The 16,278-nt window shown below is 41.6% G+C and overlaps 1 protein-coding gene across 2 annotated transcripts; it reads right to left on the reverse strand.

The window, feature by feature from the left end:
• Nucleotides 1-2,559: 2,559 nt before the first annotated feature.
• Nucleotides 2,560-15,794, reverse strand: znf318 (zinc finger protein 318). 2 transcript variants are annotated; one of them, XR_010667074.1, is made up of 12 exons: nucleotides 15,405-15,794; nucleotides 14,138-14,247; nucleotides 13,436-13,979; nucleotides 11,673-12,918; nucleotides 11,088-11,194; nucleotides 10,875-10,974; nucleotides 10,299-10,630; nucleotides 8,877-9,077; nucleotides 8,584-8,677; nucleotides 7,958-8,076; nucleotides 2,909-6,953; nucleotides 2,560-2,804 (listed from the first exon to the last, which is right to left on the reverse strand). XR_010667074.1 is itself a non-coding variant. In XM_065959731.1 (11 exons), the coding sequence occupies exons 1-11, from the start codon at nucleotides 15,639-15,641 to the stop codon at nucleotides 4,005-4,007; spliced, it is 6,039 nt and encodes a 2,012-aa protein (XP_065815803.1). In that variant the 5' UTR covers nucleotides 15,642-15,794; the 3' UTR covers nucleotides 2,560-4,004. The 2 variants fall into 2 exon arrangements, 1 of the variants encoding a protein (XP_065815803.1); XM_065959731.1 differs by having other exon boundaries at nucleotides 2,560-6,953.
• Nucleotides 15,795-16,278: the final 484 nt, after the last annotated feature.

Below are 16,278 nucleotides of genomic sequence, written 5' to 3' on the forward strand. Positions count from 1 at the left end.
ATAACAGCTGGAGCTGATTTATAGCTGATGTAATGAGGACCGTGAGATGCAATTTGAATTCCTGAAAAACTATTTATAAAACAACAAAGATATTATTCATTTAATTCATTACTTTTCTTCTTTGAAACAACTTCCAACAGTGGCCTACTAAATGTCCTTTGCATAAATAATGGACCTTCATAGGCCATACTGACTCAAGATAAGAATTTAAGTAGAAATTGGAAGCTCTCAAACTTTATTTGAGTCTGTAGATTTCATTAAAATATCTCAAATGGGAAAAACATCAACAGTTCAGACCCAGTCTTGAATAAAATGAGCCTAGGTCTGTTTCTGAACTGTCAGCTATTTCCGTCAATAAAACCATTTTTGTTGTACTTAACTTACTCAGATACTGAACGTATTATAGGCCTAATTTATGATCCTTTTAAGGAAAAGTTTGTTTGAATTTGTAAAACACTTTTAGTAATTCTCTGATTACATAGGCCTATTTGATGCTCCTGTGTGTTGCTTTAGTCGGAGCAATCTGGCACAAGAATTCCCTTCGGAATAAATAAAGATCTTTCTTGAGCTTTTTACTACTTTCCTTTAAGTCTTGAATGTTGCCCATTAATAATAATTAACAGGGTTTAATATAATTCGTCAAAATGAACATTATGAAGGTTTCATTGTGATAGCCTTTCTTATAAACCAAACAATACATATTACCAACAATAATAAATATAGCTCTATAAGAAGGCTAACCTTTACATTACTTCATGATTTAAAATAAATCAATCTAATGATAGAATATGTAACAGCACGTTTTCTTCTTTTAGTACTTATATTTAAAATCAGGATGTATAAACAGTGACCCGGATCTCTTCTAATGTACAGTCTATGAATTCGACACAGTATAGTTGTCGGCCTCCCTGCTCACAGAAAACTTTGGCGCCACCTTCAGGTCAATATGTTGAACTTTAGAGTTCACTAACTACGTCAATCGGAACACTTGCCACTTAAAATCCCAGACCTGACACACCTCTTATGGTCAAATCCCTCAGAGCAGGTTGACATGAAGCACCGGTATCCTAACTCTTATACACATCGTAATTACTTTTTATTTAGGCTACATTACAAACACACAGACACTCTGTCATCAGGTTGAGTCAGCTTTTATTTAATTTAATTTGTTCATACAAAAAACAGAACGTTTCTTGATGCAAACGCACTTCATTAGACAAATTCATTATTAAACGCCTTTCACAGTGTATGCATAGCATGTTATCTGTTAACTGTAAACGTATAAGAATATAGGAAACATCACAACAACAAAAAGAACAATAGATATGAAACAAATGTTAATGTTAGTCTACTGTTTTTGACAAAACATTAAAACTCTCATTTTCATTATTGTATGAAGCTGGCTGTCTTACCTTTCTGCAGAAGATTTGTCTTCAGTGTCAGTGAATCTGCTCAGGTTCAGGCTGGAGAAAGAAACATTCAAAAAACTGCTGCACTCCTCACACAGATTATTTCCATTCATTGTTAAAACCCGAAAAATCCATAGTCAGACATTTATGAGACAAATAAACAGCCAGTTGGAGCTTTACTTGGTACATCAAGCTGCAGCAATTCATCACTTCATTATATTAGTTTTATTTAAGACAAAAGCAGATCTGCCTCATATATGATTATTTTTGGTAATTCCTCCAAGACGACAGCTTAATGGTCAAACTATAAAAATGTTTGACTTTACAGTTCAAACAACTAAAAATTGCGTAAAAATAACCAATTGATTAACTGACACTTTCAGCTCACATGAAAGAGAACTTGAGTTGTGGGAACATAGAGATGGGTTCAGACTATAACATTTCACTGAAATGAATAAGTATATTTATCAGGTACTTTGAAAACCTAGAACCCATCAGCAGTCATTTTTTAGGACGATTTACTTTAATTAATGTCGATAGAGATGTCAACATGCAAGTGCAGCTAACAATCCTGCCTTAGATTTAGTTTCTCTGCCTAAACCGACCACATTCTCACTTCTTAAGCTGCCAGTCGGACTGTAAACAATGCAGCGCACGGAAAATTAAGTCTTGGCTGGAAATCCTCTATTGCTAACCTCCCTTCGTAAGGCAAGATAAGAAAAATTGGCTTTCAATCCAACAGGCTATAATGGGTAAACAGATGACCAAAGTGTGCATATATTCAGTACAGCATTTGCGAGTTCAAGTGTGACATTGCTTAAATACAACTATTAAACAAGCTGCATATGAAACTAAAACTGATTAACAGGAGTCATTTTAGTTGACATAAAATTCATTAGACTGCATCTTCATAGCTATTTCTGCCACTTGAATGGGACTCATCAAAACCATTTTGCTGTAATGTTAATGAACTGCATTCACAAAAAAAAAACTGGCCAAGGCAGAGAGATGTACTTAATTGCACCATTTCAGCACTCATTAATATCCTTTTGTTTAATCAGATGACTTGGTCGGTAGTAACTGAATATATAGTTGGATTATGAGTCCATTTTCAATGTTGGATGTAAGAAAAGCAACACAACACTGCCGATTGTTTTCATCAACTTTATTAAAACTCTACTTGAAGCAACAAAATTTTACTGACTAGCAGTTTGTTTCTATTTTGACCCACACAGAGATACTAGATACAGTTCAGTGCTTCAAACACATCGGGAGAAGCCTGATGTAGTTTCAAAAGAATCCCCTTCTGGATCTTCGAACACGTAAAGATGCAGTTTTCAAACTAACTGTGCTGTATTTGGTCCATGCTGCCACTTTTCTTTCACCACCTGAACTCTGCATCAGAAACACATTGTAATAATTCAAAGAGGAAGAACATAAACGTATATGAGTCTGAATTGGAATAGAAAAAAAGAAAAAAAATGATTACATAACTTTACCTGCATGAGGAGGAAGAGGCGATTTAGTCTACGAACGTGACAAAAGACAAAACTGTTTCTGAGGAAGTCCATCTTTCTTCCACTTAGTCCAGACGGAAAGGTGAATATCCATGTGGTCAAAGCCTGATCAATTTATTTCACTGACAAAAAGCTGTCGGTTGAGTCTGATATATGCTACATGACCAAAACGTAGGTGGACAGCAGAGTAATGCTGCCTTGAGTGAGAGTTGAAGATGAGATTTTCAAATTTTCTTTCTGAAAATAACAATTCACTGAAACTAAGGTGATGGTCCTAATCATATGGCATATAAAAGAGGTGCATCTCTTGGTTTCAAACGAGAAGCCAATTCAGCTCTTTCAGTTGCAAGAAAAGTACAATTCTTTCTATTTCCACTTCTTAAATATAGTCTATGAGCCCAACTTTTTAACTTGCGTCATTGTATTGAAAGAATGGTGCCATAAGTCATAGGTCTTGCACTTTACACTTCTCCTTTCAACACAGATTGGAAGCCACTGAACCGTGACAATTAGATCCAGACCATTTGGGCACATAACCGAGCTTGTAACTTTCAAAAAGCTCCACTGTTGTCCAAAAAGTAGACAATTGAACTCAATTACATTTTTCTTTGCGTTCATTGTGACAGGAAAGACAGGAACACTGACTAGCAACACAACCTAAGAAGTATTACCTCTATGTTCATTGTTAACGAGTGCATTTTTTTTTCAATCAATTGCATTGGGTTAAATTGTCTGTTTCCAGTAAAGTTTCATAAGGGATGTCTACAACAGACGCATCATTTCTTATGTCAGACTGTGAAGGCAGAGGCATGAATTGAATACTCCAATTCTTTGAATTTTTGGTTTGTGTTTCTAAAACAATGTGCTGTAAAACTGAACTGATATCCATCAAAATATTAGACTCCAAAGACCACTGACAACAAAAAGGTATATGGCAAACTTGCCAGATGAAGGTTGGTGTTTTAAAAGTCACAAGTCTGTCAGTGTGAGTGCCATTCTCACCACTTCCAGCTGCCTTTATGTCCAGTAAATTACTGATCTTCTGTACATCTTGGACAAATGGATGTTTGGTGAGTTCCTATTCAAAATTAAAGTCATATTCAAAGTCCAGAGAGGTCATGTCAGAGGGGAGGCCCAAGGTTTCAGGGGTCATCTCCACCATCGTGGGTTCACCTTCACCAGCTGCTGCTTCCCCAGGTTGCAAACCAGGGCCAGGATCTGATGTGTCAAGCCCCTTTGAGTCTGAAGCAGCCGAGTCAGAATCTCCTGAGGCAAGCTCATGCTCAGGCTCAGACTGGCTCTGCTGCTGATGTCGGGTCTGGTATCTGGTTTGGGATCTGGTTTGTCGAACAGGGCGGGCTGCAGCAGTTTTCTTTGTAGGAGTTATTTTGCCTCTAGTTTTTCGGCCTGCTTTGGGTTCAGGAACTGGAACTGTATCAAGATGAGTCTCTGGATAAGACTTGGGCTGGGTGTCCTGGTTTGTTAGGGGATCAGATTGTGGGTCGGTTTGGATTGGAGATGCTTGTTCTAGCTCAGCATCTGTTCGTGCAGTGATTTGGGAAGCAGGTCTAGAAATCAAGGACTGGTTTTGGGGTGCATTCTGAGCCTCAGACAAGGATGTTCGATTCAGTATAGGTTGGTTGGATTGTGAAGTTGTTTCACAAGGACCACCATCAGGTTTTGGAGCTAGGGTAGGCTGCAACGACCAAACAGATGCAATTTGGATGTCTGATTCTGGCTGGGTTCGGAGACCTGGTGGATTCTTGTCTGTTTCTGGCTGGATTGGAGGACTTGGTTGGGTTTTCTCAGTTATTTGCTGGATTTTAGGACCTGGTGGATTCTTGTTTGTTTCTGTCTGGAATTTGGGACCTGGTGGATTCTTGTCTGTTTCTGGCTGGATTAGGGGAGCTGGTGGATTCTTGTCTGTTTCTGGCTGGATTTGGGGACCTGGTGGATTATTTTTTGTTTCTGTCTGGATTAGGGGGCCTGGTGGATTCTTGTCTGTTTCTGGCTGGATTTGGGGACCTGGTGGATTCTTTTTTGTTTCTGTCTGGATTAGGGGGCCTGGTGGATTCTTGTACATTTCTGGCTGGGTTTGGGGACTGGATTTGTTTGAGTCAGGTTGTGGAGCAGTACAGACAACAGCTGGGGGTTGGGACAGACTAACTAACTGATGCTGTGGTTGAGTTTTTAGTACTTGGAGGGTAGAAAGCTCACTTTTATTGGTACTACTCCCATCAGCTTTTGTGTCTGTTGCTGTTTTGGTGACAGTTGAGGAGTTTGATTTACCAACACTACTATAGAATATGTCAAATAAGTCCTTGGCCTTGGCAGCAGCCAGGGTACTCTTAAGTTTCTCAGACTTTTGAGCTCCTTCACTAATTTTCATAAAAGGTGGAGGCTTAACAAACACAGTACGTGTTTGCTCACTCTCTGGTACACCAGGAGCTGCCACATCAGACACGATTTTTATCATTGTTGGCTGTGAAGGTTTAAACGCAGAAGGGGCAGAGGTGGTTACAGATGATGATGCAGTGGTAGCCTGAAATGGCAAAGGTTTATAATCTGATGGCACAAGCTTTGTGTCAATTTGAGCAGGTTTAGAAACTGGGGGTGCAGGCTGCACCTCGAATGGTGGAGGTTTTGAAATGGGTTGTGGGGGTTTGACCTCAGGTATTGCAGATTTAGAAACAGGTGGTGCAGGATTGGCTTGAAATGGGACAGGTCCAAAGACTGGTGGATCAGTTTTAGGCTTAAAAGGCTCAGGTCCTGATGCTTGGGAAAGAGCTTTTACACCAACTACCTGAGGTTCAGCCCTTGATGTTGCATGCGTTGGTATGTATGGTAAACTAACAGTATTTGCAAGTTCATTTAATGTTGGTAAGTCTTTAGGAGAAGGCCCTTGTAAAGTTGTGTTTTGGGGTCTGATGGAGAGGAAGGTATTAAGAGGGGCAGGTTTACCCATCATTGCTGCTTTCCGCATTATTGCTGCTGGTGCAGGCAGGTTTGGCCTTATTCTTCCTCTGTTGCCAGTGTTTGACACCCAGGGAGAAGGCATTGTCTGATGACCACTAAGCTTCTGGGCAATCTCCTTAGCAACAGCCATAGATTTAGCAAAAGAATCTTCCACCGATGCAGGTTCCTGCATTGAAGCATCTTCGTCATCCTTGACGAACTCTGCAGCTGCTTTCTGTGCCTCCTTTGCCAGAACATTCTCCTTCTTTTTCCATGTGAACCTTCCGAATGAAGTGGTTGGAGCGGGGGTAGCTGGTTTGCCTGCTTCCAGACTCTGCTTGCGAAGCTTTGCCCTCATGGCAGGGCTGGGTCCACAGAAGACTTTGGGCAGGTCATAGGGCTTTGTTGGAGGTTCAGCCTTGCTAACCTCTGGTTTTGCTGCTGGTTTCTCTGGTTCAAGTTTTCTAAAAGCTTCCCTTTCCGCTTTAGGTTTACCTTCCTCTCTGTCATTCTTGGATCTGAAATCTGAAGATTTACCATATTTATACCGACTCTCGTCGTCTCTCGGCCCATATTTTGGATGGTCATATTTGTCATCCTCATCCTTGCGATATCGATAACGGAATTCTTCTTCTCTACCATATTTGTATCGGTCTTCTTCTCTTTTGCTGTATTTACCAGCCTCCCCTTCTTCTCTGTTGTAGCGGTATTTATCATCCTTTTTGATGAATTTATACTTTTCACTTGCATCTTTTTTGCTGTAGATAGGCCTCTCCCCATCTGAGCTTTTTGGATCTTTAAAATCCTGCTCTTTCTTGCCTGGCTTTGTTTTTCCCTCCTGTTCTTCCTTTTTTACTTGAAGTTTCTCCTCCTTCTGAAGAGTGTCATCTGTTTCCTTCTTTCTGTCCTTTTCCTTTTTCTCCTTTTTGTGTTTGGACTTTTCCTCTTTGTCATTGTTGCCCTTCTCACTGTCCTCATGTTTGCGTTTCTTTCCACTTGTCTCTAAGGTCAGCCCTGCCTGTCGATCAAGGTTCCTCCTCTGTTCATACAATGGATTCTCATACATTTGTTTCTGATGGAGGAGGCAAAACAGAAAATAAAGACAAAGATGAAAATGCATCAAAAACACTTTCATTCTTGTAACCACAACATCTATTAAGGAAGAACAACTGAAATAATGTACATACTAACTCAATGAGTTATGCACTTCATTTATAAGCTCACAATATTCTCACAAGTACCTAAGCGCAATATTCAAATGAAAATCTTTGGATACTACTTTGGTATGTCAAGTGGCTGCACAATTTTTTGTTTCACTTTCCATTTACACTTCCACACAATGTTATTGTAAGAAAATAACAGTTCTTCCTTTTTTGCATTGCTAGTGATATACATCTAAATATGTATGATGTATTTTTTGGAGGGCCAGCAAATTGTTCCTACAGTTTAACAACTTTCAAAACTTTTTTGCCCAAATGTTTTAACTACTAGAATGGGTGCTTTGGACAGTAATAACCTTTAATATTTTTTCATGAGGTTTCTAAATATTCAAAATCACTTTCTGTGGTGAGTTGCTGAAAAAGGTAAATAATGCTTTCATGATATCTACCTTAAAAACAACCCAACTATTACAGATCACATTTGTTAAACCGCCTAATTTGTAGTGACCAAGGGATGTATTTTTTTTATGCATTTTTTTACCCAAAGACTTTTTATTAAGCTTATTTGTCTGACAGGAAGCTTGACAAAGTAAATATGACACTAGTTAAAGGAGTTGCCTGAAAAATTCACTCCACTAACTCTGCAGTCATTTAGTTGTCTGAAACCAATGGTTTGTACCTAAAGGGACAACGTCTTCTTCCAGTGTCGCCTTTGGATAACCTGGACTCTTTTTAAATGTCATTTGTCTTTTCAGACATAAAATGTACAACTAAGAAGCCAAAAACGTTAGAGAGGAAATCCTTTCCAATCCACAATTTAATCTGTTCGTAAATAGCATCCTGGAGTTATCTGGTGTGATTTTTCTACTATGCATGTTTATTCAAATCTGGCGATTTTCTGCTTTAACTGTTATACCTTGTAGTTTTCATTGTGGGTATGTGTGGTGACATGCTCTTCTGCACAGATGGCGTCTCCATAAAACTCTTTGCACAAGAGGCAGAAGAATCCTCTGACAGGTAGCAAGAACTCCGAGCCTGCAGCAAAACACAAGCGACACAATTTCAACCCTCTAGTGGTGATAAATTAACTGTCAATCATGTTTACCTGGTGGATGTCTCGACTGCAAGTACCTATCAGAACAGGAAGTGGTTAGAGAAGGAACATCTCATTATAAAAATATTTGAAAACAGATGATGTATACTGAAAAGTGCATACTGCTCAGTAATACCAGGGTTCCTACAGGAAGTGGAGGTCATGAGTAGCCTGACACATCAACACTTTTCCAATGTGTTAAGTTGAGACATGAAAAACAAATGAATTGACATCAGAGATGTGTGGACGGGAGTCTCCTCTGTGGTATCGATGAGTCTGTCACTTCGTTAAAATGTTTTCATTAAGGAGATAGAAAAAGTGCAGCAGAGATCCATATTGAGCTCCACCTGGAATCAGAAGACGGCTTACAAAATTCAGCGGGTCATTGGGGGGAAAAAAAAAGTGATGATGACTTTGAAGGAAAATGATGACAGTAAAACACAAAATACCTTTGGCTGGTTTAGTAAGCTTCTCTACTGATGAAGTGTTCTTTGCGATTTTAGTAGGTGTGGGAGCCCACGGCCGGTCATATGGATCCAGAGTCTGTAAAAAGAACATGATATTTAAATGTTAAAAGAACCTACATATAAGCACTGTTCGTGCGAGAATATCAAACCAACCTCATTTCAGAGCAAAAAAGAAAAGAAAAAGAACAATCAAAATGAAGATACGATATTGTACATCTGACATGAGGACAAAGACATTTTGTGAAAATGTATGAAAAATGAAAACTATGACAAACCTTGCGATGCGTTTTGTTGTGCAAGTGCGTGAAAAAATCAAACATGGAACCAGAGGTGACGTTACAGTTTTTGCACCAGTGGTTTCCAGCATCATAGTAATCAAATGGATCTGGCGGCGGGGTTGGAGGCGGAGGCGGTGCGCTGACAGGTGTCTTGTCCAAGGATGGTCTTCTTGGCGCCAACGGTGGTTCCACTGAGGTCTGCCAAGAAACAAAGATGGTGGAATGTCAATATGGCTGAAACAAGCCAACACAGTCAGGATTCACACAGGAAAAAAACAAACATCTCAGCTCCACAATATTTGAAAGGATAAAAGTTTCTTACCTTTGTTGAATTTCAGCCTCGAAGACGCAAGTTGTATTTTGCAAAATTCCGACCATCGCTTTTATACCGAGTGTAACATTTGATTCACATTCTAAAGTTTAAGCTCAGTTCTGAAGTCACAACAAGTAAAAAACATAATAAAATTGGTCAAAATGTTGAATACCGTATCCTGTTCTCCCTTTACCTTTCTGTTTTTTTTTTACTTTAGTTGTAAAGACTTTCCGCCACATTGTATTACTGAGTATATTTATGTTCAAGGTTTAAGATTATTAAGTCTTGTCAGGTCTAAAAATAATACTGACTGCAGATTCCTCTGTAGGACGAAAAAAACTTAATTTTTTTAAAATAGTATGGTGGGTGTAGTAAAAGAAAACCGAGGGGGAGTTTTTTGAAAAGCTCAGCAGAGTAAAACACTGCCGACACAGCTGTTTCAAATTAAAAGCCTTTTAGTCTTTTAAATAACACATTCCCTCCATTTCCTAAGAGGCCTTTAATGTGAGAAGGCTGATTAATTCACCAAACGTTATTACCCCATTAGCTTGCTTTACTTGAAAGCTGCCAACTTGGAGGTTCACACAAAAAGTCGCCACAAACTGTAAAACTATGAAGTGCTAGTTTCTGTCCCTTTGTACAAAGGGAAACATTGAACGATAAAAGAGGAAGTGCTAAAGCTTCACTGTCGGTGTTGTTTTGAGCATTCTTGCTGCAACATGTTTCAACTGCGGCTTAGCAGTGAGGCAGAATGACGTCAAATAAGCAACAAACTTGAATGCGAAGTAAAATGATGTATAAAAGTAGCATCAACATAAAGCAGACACACGGTTCTCAACAGGTAAATTAATACCAATTCTTTAAGACTTAGCTTTACATTTTTTCTGTTTGCATCATAAATCCTATCCATCCCTTTGACTGATAACTGTGAAATAAGCTAACTAAACATAATCCTTTATGTTGAACACGTACATAAATCAACATGCTGATAATTGAGGAGATATTTACGTACAAGTAAACACAGAGTAGTGAGCCCTAGCTATGACTGAGAACAGAAATTCTTTCTGAACTAATTTCTGTTTTACCTCCTCTGCAGATCTTTGTACCTTTATGGTGGAACTGTTGGCTGTCTGTCTTCTCTCTGGACTCTTATCAGCCAACCGTTTCTTCTTCTCTGGTGGGGGCAGCTTTGGTGGCTGGACCTCCGGTTCCTCAGGTTCCTCGGGTTGCTTGACCGTCTTGCGTGGTCGGTCAGACGGGTTCAGGCCTAGGATTAGTGCTACCTTGTCGATTTCGCTGCGTTTCTTCTCGGCAGTCTCATGCTCTTTGCGCAGGTTTGAGATCTGAGTCATGACCTCCTCTTGCAGGCGGCTGATCTCCTGCAGCAGGGGGTCTTTGTGCCCGTCCTTCTCCCGGCGCTTCTTTCTGAGGAGCTCACCTGGGAATATGAAAACATGTCTACATCGATAATGGGGTATCCAGTAATTTGTCATCTTAACTAAACGCTCTTTTGATCACCTTAACAGTCTTCATGTCAAGTCTAATGTTTTGCCTGTAATACTTCTGTTTTAGTGCTTTTAACAGCATATAACAGCACTGACATGTGAATGACTAACATCTGGACCAAAGATCATTGGGCAGGTGAACAACATGTCTATGTTTACGCCTCTGTGTGAGCTCACCTTGTTGCTTTCTGAGTCTCTCCAGCTCCTTCATCAGATATTCTTTTTTCTTCATCCTGGTCTCCCTCTCCTGTTTCAGCTTCTCTCTCTCCTCCAGAACCTGAATACAGACAAAAAAATCATCTCAGCTGATGGTAAATACGCCTATCTGCCTGAAGCTGAACCAGGTTGTCACTTTCATCCATGGCTCAATGTTATCAATGAGGATCAAACCTTCTGTTTCTGGCTCTCGTTGTTCTGCTCCTCTGAAACTGTCCTGTCATGGCTGCTTACTTTACAGCTTCCCTTCGCCACGTCCTGAACAGAGCTCTTTCCCAGTCCTGCCAACACAACAACCAACACCAGTTACACGTTGTTTTGCAACAACTACATGAAAACAAACATCTAGTGACAACTGCTTACTTTTGAGTTGATCCTGACATTTTAACTTACATGATATGTTTCAAGAGTGATTTATAGTTTTCATTATTGAATCACTAAACGCTATTCCTTTCTTGTTTCATTAACAGTTTCAAACCTAAACACAGGCTGTTTGTCACCTAATACGTCTTATGCTCTGAGGTTTACCTGGGTCTGGATTTGTCAATCACTAACAACCCTAAACTAATAGATTTGAGATACAACTAACTGGTAATAAACACATATGTCATTGTAAATATCTTTCACACATTGGTAAATGTGACTGCTCAAATGGACCCCCAGCTGAACTTGTGGTTTCCTGCTGCTGTTTCTACATCACTAACAGGTTCTAAAAGGTGGAATATTCCTTTAATAAAGGATCACCTTGAATAAACTGACCTTTGGCCCCTGGCTCTGGGGTTGGCTTGTTGTATTGCTGATTGTACGGCAGCGTGGGGGGGAACTCCTCGGAGCCAGTCTGGGGAGGCATTGTCATAGGGGGTGGGTACATGGGTGGCCACTGCTGGTGCATGTAGGGATGATAGTTTCCATACTGGCCATACCCTGGCGGGGGGTAGTTTGGGGGTATCATGCTGTGGACCTGTGAGGGGGGGTATGTGGGTATGGGCACCCCAGGGTGAGAGGGAACTGCGTTGGGATCAGTCGTTTGTGTTAGCTGCTGTGGTGGCAGCTTAAGTGGCGGCTGGGGCAGAGCTGCCTCGCTCCGCCCAGCCTTCATCTCCTTCATGTCTCTGTCTTTGTGTGATTTGGGTGGAGCAGAGCTCTTCCTGTTGCTGTTATTGCTGCTCCAGCTTGCTCCCCTGCCACGGCTGTGACTCCTGCTGCTACTACTGCTGCTGGAGCTGCCGCTATGGCTCCTCCTCCTGCGGCCCCGGCTTTGCCGACTGTCATCAGAGCTGTCAGAAGAGTACCGTCTGCGTGTTGGTGTCTTTGGAGGGGGCTTGTTACCATGGAGACGCTCTTTGGTCCTCGCAGCCATCTTGCTAATCTCAGTCACACCAAGGTCCAGGCCGATGGTCTTCAGCAGGTCCTGGATCTTCTCATACTCCTCAACCGCCTGGCGCTCACCCTCCTCAAGAGGCTCTGTCCCCGGCGGGTAGGCAGGATTCGATACCTGGATCTTGATGTTCTGTTCTGGGCTGATGGTGGGCCGGCTTGCGTACCTCATGTCCACCTCCCCCATTGTGGGGGGGACTGAAAGGTGAGGGGAGGCCCCTTGTGGGAGGCCATACATCTGACTGCTGACAGCCATCTGTGGAGGGTAGTCTCCATACAGTGCATCTTCTGTCACGTCTCCGTACAGATCCAGCCCGTGGTGCCTGAGTGGCTCAGATGAGGGAGGTGGTTTTTGCTCCTCAGCGTCTCCATACAGGAACTTCTCCTCGTCTTCGATGTCATCTTCATTCTTCTCCGGAGCGTTGCCCCCTTCTGCCTGCCCCCCAAGCAGGTTCAGGATTTCCTTGATCTCAGCATCCAGGCCAGCCCGGTGAGCCATGTGTGGGTCTGAGCGCAGCTCTGACAACATGGTGGCGACCATGTGAGGCTCCATGCCTTTAACAGCCTGCAGCAGCTGCTCAGCCACCCGAGACAAGCTCGAGCTCTCACCTCGGGGAGAGTCCAAGCTCTGGAACACAAAGACAGAGCAGAGTGATGCCTCCATGCACACCTCGTACAGCTGTGATGACATCATGACTCGAGTGGGATAACCTTAAATTAGTGACTATTATTGAGAATCTGCTGCATTTTATATCAATTAAACTAATCACTTTATCTAGAACAGAGCAAATTAAATTATTGTTTAATCCTAATTTTCAACAACAGATTGTTATTTTTGGCTGATATTAGGGAGATATTTTTTTATTACATATGATAATTGTAGAAATTGAAGATGCAAAAATGTCACCTGTCCTACAACAACTTATATATATATATATATATATATATAAAAACATTCCACTAAAGTTAGCCTTTATTCCATTATCCAGCTTTTTTACATTTAAAACAGATTCAGGTTTTGTTCATCAAAATGAAACAAAGCTAGATATTCCTGATCAGAATTACTAACTGGCACACATCTGCATCTCTGTCAGAAATGTTATTTAAATGTGATGGTAATGCAGGTGTTTTGTTAGAGGATTTACCCGCAGTGAAGGCGAGTCCTCTGAGTCGTTGCGTTTCTTCAGGATAGATTTGGTGGGTTGACCCAGCATCTCCTCCAGCTCCTTCCTGCGTCGAGCTGTCTCTAGCTCTTTGAATTCTATTCTGGATTTCTTGTCGCTGTCATCGTTGCTGCTGGAGCTCGAGCTGCTGCTCACACTGCGGCTCCTTTGCCTGCTCTTACTGCGACCCCGGCTCGCTGCCTTGCTGTAGCCCCGCCCCGGGCTCCGACCTCGTGACCTAGACCTGGACCTAGTTCGAGACCGGCTGCGGGGACGACTTTTGCTCCTGCCCCGGCTCTTGGCCCGGCTCCGATCTGGACTGCGGCTTTTGCTCCGACCTCGACTCTTGGCCCTGCTCCTATCCAGACTCCGACTGTGGCTGCGAGGACGGCTCTTGCTCCTCGCCCGACTCTTGCTACGTCCTCGACTCTTGGCCCGGCTTCGGTCCGGACTCCGCTCTCGGCTGCCAGGTCGGCTACGGCCTCGGCTTCTGCTTCGCTCATACGCGGGACGAGGGGGGTAGTCTCTGCACAAAAACAGGACTCTTACTGAACATATACTGTATAACTAATTATATCCTTAAATGTTCTTAAATACCTCAGGGCATTCACGTGACAAAGCTTTTTTCCCCAGCACCAGTTGCAAAAAAATACTGTTTTTACATTTACACTAAATAACCAGTACCTTTCATGGTGGCGTGGGGGGGCAGAGCCAGAAGGTCCTGTTAGCTCATTGCCAACAGTGATGAGCAAGTTGTGATCAAGGGGAACAGATCCACGTGGTGATGGAGACCTCTGCAACACATGCACACAAAGATACCTGCTGTAGAAGTCTTTCACACTTATGTGATTTGATCACACTTTTATGCTTCATTAAACAGTATTATCATCCCTGTGGCTGCTGTCCTGTACAGACATCTTAGTGCCCTAGATACCCACCAGGTGGGACTTTCTGTCCCTCCACCTGTGTCCTTTATAATCAACTTTAAATACCACAAGAACATACATAAAACGCCAGTTGCTTTTACATTTGAATGGGTTTAGTTAACAATCAAATATGACAAGAACTGAGAAGCTATAACAGCAAAGTATTTGCAATTTTACCACTTTTCCCTAAAAAAAACAATTCAGATGACCTTCTGTCAATTGAGTAATTGATTCATGGACTGAAACTCTGAATACAAATATGGACAATTCATTCTGCTGTCCTTTATCTGGATTCTGGGAGCTTTGTGATGATCACACAGTGAGTTGACTAAATGTACTTTTCATCTTGTTAACTGGTATCACTTTCAACCTTAAATCACGTCGTAAGTTGCACAATTCTCAACACATTTTGGAGGTGGTGTTCTGGGCCACATATAGACATGTTATACAGGAAACACATTCAGGTTCTTCAATAAAAAGTCTCCGTTTACAAAAATAACGCACCAGTGTTGAGGTAATCATGTTCCTGTTTTTTTAAAGTCAGCTAGATAACTACTCCATCATTTAAAGAATTGAATCTGCCATTAATTTAGTTGACATGTATTGCAAACATAAAGATGTTATATCAGATATTTGTACATCAACATTCAAGTGAACACAAACGAAAAGGGTAGGTTTACTTTCAGCTGCACGTTGTGTTTTTGAGAAAGGACCAAGAAGTTAAACTTGGACATTTATGGATTTAAGTCATTGGTGGTTTATAGTATGTGCTGGTCAGGAAAATGTAAGAATTGAAGCTAAAATGTAGGCCTCATAACAACTGAAGTGTTACACACAATGGACCAGGAAGGCTGCAGAAGATCAGCACTATTTTGAAAGTAGTTTGGTTTAACTAATGGATGTTACTAAATCTGTCGGACAGTGTTCACGTCATCAAGAGAAAGTCACGCTGAATAATCAGAGTTTTGGGGGAAATATTTTCTTTCACTTTAACCTTATCCACATTTTAAGGCTGATGGACTCACGTCTCTCGGTGGACCACCGGCCCAGTACTCTCCGCTTGGGTGACTTCCTGATGGGGGGGAAGGGTACCTCCTGCGGGGCGGAGAGCGACGGTAGGATTCTTGGTGACCATGGTCTGGGTATCCAGGATGGTACGGAGCCCTGGGCCGGCCCCTGTCGTCTCTGTAACCTGGTGCCTGGTAAGGCCTGGACGGCGGCGGCCTGTAGCCCCCTCTCGGTGGCGGTCGACCGCGGTACATTTCCCGCAAAAACGCTTTTGCTCTCCGCGGTTAAACAGCTGACATTTGCAGTCTTTATTTAATGCAAATTTAGGGACGCTTCTCCTTAATGCTCGGTCAAATTATGAAGGTATTTTCTAAAAACTCGGCTCTGGAGTCTGTCTCTCCATGCACACAATGATAACTTCTTCTTCTACTGAACGAAATACACAGATGCTGCCCCCTACAGTAGTAATACAGTATGACGACTTTTGAGCCCAACCCCAAATATCAAATTATTTTAGTAACTAGGCTACTCTTGTGCCCTTTTAACCCCATCTCATGATACTATACAGTTGTATAAAAACAATGATACCCTTGAATGAATTTCATGTCAATGTTTGAATATCCTCACGAATATCCGTACTTTACTTTGGCCTCCTATGATCTATTCACAGCTGTGCTGATATAATCAGGTACATTTCTCCCTCACATGCTGTATGTTAAATAGATCTAGGACACCAGGGAAGGCACCTAATGAGTTAAAGCCCAAGAAAATCTACCTGGAGTAAATGTGGTGAAATAAATTATCAAATATATTTGATGAAACATAAGTGAAGTGTAACATCTAAAGATTAAACAATTTCAAAGTTGATGCTGAGGCTCATTCAGAATACAA

Source organism: Labrus bergylta, chromosome 10, assembly GCF_963930695.1.
Source record: "Labrus bergylta chromosome 10, fLabBer1.1, whole genome shotgun sequence".
Lineage (NCBI taxonomy): Eukaryota > Metazoa > Chordata > Actinopteri > Labriformes > Labridae > Labrus > Labrus bergylta.